Source organism: Arachis ipaensis, chromosome B10, assembly GCF_000816755.2.
Source record: "Arachis ipaensis cultivar K30076 chromosome B10, Araip1.1, whole genome shotgun sequence".
NCBI classification, from domain to species: Eukaryota; Viridiplantae; Streptophyta; class Magnoliopsida; order Fabales; family Fabaceae; genus Arachis; species Arachis ipaensis.
Window position 1 is genome coordinate 41,077,098 of NC_029794.2, and position 6,702 is coordinate 41,083,799.

The 6,702-nt window shown below is 41.0% G+C and overlaps 1 protein-coding gene across 1 annotated transcript in view; it reads left to right on the top strand.

Moving 5' to 3' along the window:
• The window catches only part of LOC107620535, a 25,481-nt gene extending 22,712 nt beyond the window's left edge, over positions 1 to 2,769 (top strand). The window contains exon 2 of the mRNA XM_016322682.1: positions 2,692 to 2,769. Coding sequence (XP_016178168.1) covers positions 2,692 to 2,769 — 78 coding nt within the window. The remainder of the gene's footprint in view (positions 1 to 2,691) is intronic.

Here is a 6,702-nt window from a genome sequence, read left to right on the forward strand (position 1 = left end):
CTAAACGGGGTTCGAAAAAAGAAAGGGATTCCGAAGGTCCGTGAAACCACACCAGGCAGGCACTGACACGCAAGCAACGATGACGAAGGAGAACAACGTCCAACCATGAGACGAGACGCGGGAAGCGTAAAAAAAGGACCAACGAACCACAAAACAAAGACGATGTACGAAAACAATAGGTAAAATTTCAAAACTATAAAAGAAAGAAAAGACAAACAAAACTTTTTCCAGCTTCGAAAAAATAAAACTGAAAAAGCGTGAAAAGAAAAAACGACTTTCCCGATCTTAAAACTAAAAGAAAAAACACTTGGAACCCCACGGGAAACGAACAATTCAACGAACAAACGATCGACAAAAAAGTAGAGGAATAAAGACCGGCTCAACGAACCATCACTGTGGAGAAAGTAAAAGAACGACATCCATATCAAAGATACAGAAGAGCATCCTTATAATAACTTTACAGATGTTTCCAGGGAGGACCATACCGACTGACCAATCTAAGTCATCACAATCCTACACAATGACATCGTCTGGGCTTTATGACACTCTTCAAATCCTCCACAAAGCTCCCAATGGACTTTGACATCCAACTAGAGCCTGCTCTAGAAGGCACAACCAGCCTCTACTGCATAGGCTGAACAACCACCACCGGCTTCAACAGCACAGGTTGAACACCCTGACCGTTACAATGACTAGGAGACAGTAACCTCCCACCACCATGGACATTCCCTGAGGCTACGAATTCAATCGTTCCCATAATTCGTCCAAAAAACATCTTAGTCTCATACTCAATATGGACCCACGAGGTCACATAAATATTACCACACCTCACTGGAAAGACCTCTATTCTATCAATAGAATAGAATAGAAACTCACTTCAGTAGAATAGAAGTTCCCTTGGCGGGAATAGAGAGATCCGAACCCTACGGAAACCTAAATCCAGCACAAGGAGACAAACCCGGGAAAAACCCGAAAGGACTACCAAACCGGCTCGAGAAATTCTTCTCCAGCCCATTAGGACTACACTTCTCCAGCCAGCTGAACAGCAGTTAGTCGAGCCCAGCCTGTCGAGCTGGGTCCCACACTTGTCACGGGGACGAGCTCACACCAGAAGGAAAACTCCAGCTCAGGAATCAAAATCCTGAAGTTAGGAAGATACCTCTTCGGCTCGAGCTAGTAAAGAAAAACATCTCGAAGGCAGACTTACACCTTGCAAAAAAGAAAATAAGGAAATTAAAACTTTTGCACGCAAGGAACGGAACCCTTGCGCGCTCCCAAAAATTACGGGGAATTGAGGGAGGAAGTGGCAAAGGAAACGAAGGGTGAGGAATGAAGTAAAGTTTAAAAGTTTCTTAGAGAGAAGAAACAAAGAGGAGAAGAACGAAGTGACGTTGAAAGAAGGAAAACACTGAAGAGATAAAAACGACCGAGGGTTCGAAAGTGCAGAGGCACGGAAGATAGAAGGACGAAAACCTTCACTAAACAACCACAACCGAACGGTAACGAAGCAAGAAGCTCGCTAAAAAACAGAGGAGGAAGATGTCCAATCAAGGTAGAAAAATGAAAAGCACTAAAAAGAAAAGTACGAAACGGATACTCTTTCAAAACTAGAAACGAACTTAAGAAACAACTTTTCGAACTTAGAAAAGAAGGAAATAGCACATAGACTAGTTTACAGACGAGACTTCCAAATTAACTACACATACCGAAAAGCACAAAGGACGATCTTACAACCATAATAAAGACTAACGTAGAAGAACCAAATGCGGAAACTACTAAAGGAGAAACTTTACGACTTGGCAAACTGGAACTTTTTCCAACACGGGAACTACTAGTGGGGAAACGTATGAAACTACAAACTATAAAGACTATCCAACTTTTTCCATTCCACTACTTAAAACTATCTAATAAAACAATAAAAAGGAGACCCTACAGCGACAGCTTCCTCCCACTACTCGCCTATTAAATAAAAAAGAAAGAGGGATTTTTCTCTCAGGAAGTAGGAAAAAGCAGATAGAAACAAGAAACTGAGAGAAAGTAAAAACCCCTTTGATTTCAAATAAAATGCGAAGAGGGAAACGAAATGGCAAAAGGAATACAAGCCCAATCAATAGGCTTGAAAAGTGTTTTCATGAACCCAAGGAACTAATGCCCTCGAGAACCGCACAACATTTAAAGAGCAAAGCAAAAACGCTTCACGTTTCGAAAGCGTTAAAGACACAAAACTCGCACGAAGAGGAGCAGACCAGGTGCAACCAAACAGATGCTTGAACACGACTTCTCCAAAGAGGAAGAACCTCAGAGGCACAACCTTACAGAAAGGTTGAAGCTCAAGCAGGGGCATTGTTCATGCCCTGGACCGAGCTATAAGGTCTGGGTTGGACGAAGACAAAGGGATCGGCCTCTTTAAAGGTTGGCCCATTAAAACGACCTCTTCACAAAGATTTTGGAAGATCGTTAAAGAGGCCCAAGGAGGCCCAAAGTAAAAGAACCACCGCCCACTAGAAGGCGGCTGGCCAAAGATAATAATCTCACCCACAAAAGATAAGATAAGATAACAAACTTATCTCAAAGGAAGATCATCAAACACTACTATAAATATACCTGAGCAACCAAGTATAACTCATACTCCAATTCTACAAAAAACCTGCCTAAAGCCCGTACTGACTTAACCATCGGAGTCTCTTACAGGTACCACCACCCATACCAGTGACCAAGGACCAAGTAGCACCTCCTGCTCCAAGGACCAAGCCCTGCTTTAATACTTAATACTGATCTTCATAGATGTTTTTGGAATTCATTGTATATTCTCTTCTTTTTATCCTATTTGATTTTCAGTTGCTTGGCAACAATTTACTTGTGTATTTTGTGTATTTTTTTGTGATTTCAGGTATTTTCTGGCTGAAATTGAGGGACTTGAGCAAAAATCTGATTCAGAGGCTGAAAAAGGACTGCAGATGCTGTTGGATTCTGACCTCTCTTCACTCGAAGTGGATTTACAGACAACGTATATTTTAGTTAGTTTTTATTATGTTTTTATTAGTTTTTAAATAAAAATTACATTTCTGGACTTTACTATGAGTTTGTGTATTTTTTTGTGATTTCAGGTATTTTCTGGCTGAAATTGAGGGACTTGAGCAAAAATCTGATTCAGAGGCTGAAAAAGGACTGCAGATGCTGTTGGATTCTGACCTCTCTTCACTCGAAGTGGATTTTCGGGAGCTACAGACAACCAATTGGCGCGCTCTCAATTGAGTTGGAAAGTAGACATGTTGGGCTTTCCAGCAATATATAATAGTCCATACTTTGCCTAAGATTTGATGGCCCAAACTGGCGTTCCAAGTCAGCTTAAGAATTCTGGCGTCAAAACGCCAGAACTGGCACAAAAGCTGGAGTTAAACGTCCAAACTGGCACAAAAGCTGGCGTTTAACTCCAAGAAAAGTCTCTACACATGAAAGCTTCAATGCTCAGCCCAAGCACACACCAAGTGGGCCCGGAAAAAGATTTTTGCATTAATTACCTATTTCTGTAACCCTAGGCTACTAGTTTTCTATAAATAGGACCTTTTGCTATTGTATTTTCATACTTTTACAAAGACTTTTACAAAGATACTTTTACAAAAAAGACTTTGATAGAACTTTTCACGTTTGGGGGCTGGCCTCACGGCCATGCCTAGACCCTTTTGTTCTTATGTATTTCCAACGGTGGAGTTTCTACACACCATAGATTAAGGTGTGGAGCTCTGCTGTTCTTCATGAATTAATGCAAAGTACTATTGTTTTTCTATTCAACTCAAGTCTATTTCTTCTCCAAGATATTCATTCGCACCCAAGAACATGATGAATGTGATGATTATGTGACACTCATCACCATTCTCACCTATGAACGTGTGCCTGACAACCACTTCCGTTCTACATGCAAACAAGCTTGAATGTGTATCTCTTGGGTTTCTAATCTAAGATTAGAACCTTCGTGGTATAGGCTAGAATTATTGGCGGCCATTCCTGAGATCCGAAACGTCTAAACCTTGTCTGTGGTATTCTAAGTAGGATCTGGGAAGGGATGACTGTGACGAGCTTCAAACTCGCGAGTGTGGGCGTGTGACAGACGCAAAAGGATCAATGGATCCTATTCCAACATGATCGAGAACCGACAGATGATTAGCCGTGCGGTGACAGCGTGCGTAGAATATTTTCACTGAGAGGATGGGAAGTAGCCATTGACAACGGTGATGCCCAACATAAAGCTTGCCATGGAAAGGAGTATGAATGATTGGAAGAAGGCAATAGGAAAGCAGAGGTTAAGGAGGAACAAAGCATCTTCATACGCTTATCTGAAATTTTCACCAATGAATTACATAAGTATCTCTATCTCTATCTTTATTTTATGTTTTATTTATCTTTAATTATCAATCCTCCATAACCATTTGAATCTGCCTGACTGAGATTTACAAGATGACCATAGCTTGCTTCAAGCCGACAGTCTCCGTGGGATCGACCCTTACTCACGTAAGGTATTACTTGGACGACCCAGTGCACTTGCTGGTTAGTTGTGCGGAATTGTGACAAAGTGTGATTCATGTTTGAGAGCTCCATGTCTTTGGCGCCATTGTTGATGATCACAATTTCGTGCACCAAGTTCCTTAATGAGGAACCAAATGAATCTGAGGCTCATACAGAGACTATTCATACCCCGACCCGGGATGTTTAGCGACAAGGCGACCGACCTCGACAGGTCCGACTATCCGACCTCTTCTCAAAGAGCTCGGTCAAATTGCCAGGAAAGCCCGGTAAAGGGCCCAGATAGAGGAACATGACCCCAATCCAAAGGCGGCCTAAGCCTACAGAGATAAGGGCGGTTCCCTTGAAGATAAGATGACCTCACTCAAAGATAAAGATAAGATAAGATAACTAAATTATCTTATCTAAAAAGGTCATTCCACACCATTATAAATACACTGGAGCACCCAGGTATAACTCATACTCTGATTCTACTAAAAACCTACTTAATACCCTTGCTAACTTAAGCATCGGAGTCCCTTGCAGGTACCACTACCCTCCGGTGACAACGGATCAGCAGCGCAGCAGTCCAACAAGTCGGACACGACCGCTCCGGCCACCACCGACTAACCGGACACGTCATCTCCAACCAGTATAGAAGATCTCATCCGAGATCGACCTACAGTTTCAGGTAACCCTTGGAACATTGGCGCCGTTGCCGGGGACCCTGGAAGTCATCCCATCACTATGGCGGACGACCATGACAACGACCACGATTCGGATATGGAAGATGGAACGCCGCACAAGAACGCGGACACTACACCAAACGATACTCCTCAACCTAATAAAAACAACGATTCATCAACTGTGGGAGTGATAAACCACTATTTTATGGTTTATCTTATACTCAATTGAGTAGTTTTTATTAACTCTTTACCCACTTATTCATACTATTTGCATGGTTTTACATTTACCTTCCTAATTATGTGCTTTGATTGAAAACATGCTTCTTTGGACTTATAATTGCTAATATTAATCCTCTCTTATTACCATTAGATGTCTTGATACGTGTGTTAAGTGTTTTTAGATATTATAAGGCAGGAATGGCTTGGAGGATGGAAAGGAAGCATGCAAAAGTGGAAGGAATGCAAGAAGTTGGAGAAATTGCTAAGCTGTCCAGCCTGACCTCTCTGCACTCAAACGGCTATAACTTTAGCTACAGAGATCCAAACGACGCGGTTCCAGTTGCGTTGGAAAGCAAACGTCCGGGACTTCAATTTGATATATAATATGTTATAGTTCCTCTGACGCTAGGCGACGCAACCGCGTGATTCATGCGGCCGCATCGCAGTGACGGAAATCCAGCGTGGCAAAATTCGAAATCAGCCAATTCTGGACTGTTTCTGACCCAGTTTGCGACCCAGAAAACACAGATTAGAGGCTATAAAGTGAGGGAATACATCCATTTATGAGGAGGCTTTTCATAATTCATAATTTTAGGAGTAGATGTAGTTTTTAGAGAGAGAGGTTCTCTCCTCTCTCTTAGATTAAGATTTAAGATTTCTCTTAGTTATAGGAGTGACTCTCAATCCCAGGTTCTTTATTTTTATTTATTTTCTCACTTTTGTTTATGGCTCTCGATGTTTAGATTGATTTTCTATTTAATATATTTTTGAGGTATTTCAGACTTAAGATTGCTTTGCTCTATTTATAAGTGCTTTCAATTTAACTTACACATTTTCTTCCTTTTGGCTTTGGTTAAATAATTGGTAACTCTTGAGTTATCAAACTCATTGTTGATTAAGAATTGGAATTCTTCAAGAATTAATTCATCCACTTAACTTACCTTCATAGTTAGAGGTTAATATAGTGGGAGAAAAATCCAATTCTCATTACAATTGATAAGGATAATTGAGATAGGACCTCCAGTCTTCATACCTTGCCAAAAGCTTATTTTACAGTTATTTATTTATTTTACTTGTCATTTAAATATACCTGTGCACATTGCCCAAGCTCCAAATTTCTCAAACCCCCAAATTTACAATCTCCATAACCAATAATAAGAACATACCTCCCTGCAATTCCTTGAGAAGACGACCCGAGGTTTGAATACTCGGTTATCAATTTTAAAAGGGGTTTGTTACTTGTGACAACCAAAACGTTTGTACGAAGGGGTTTTTGTCGGTTTAGAGACTATATCTA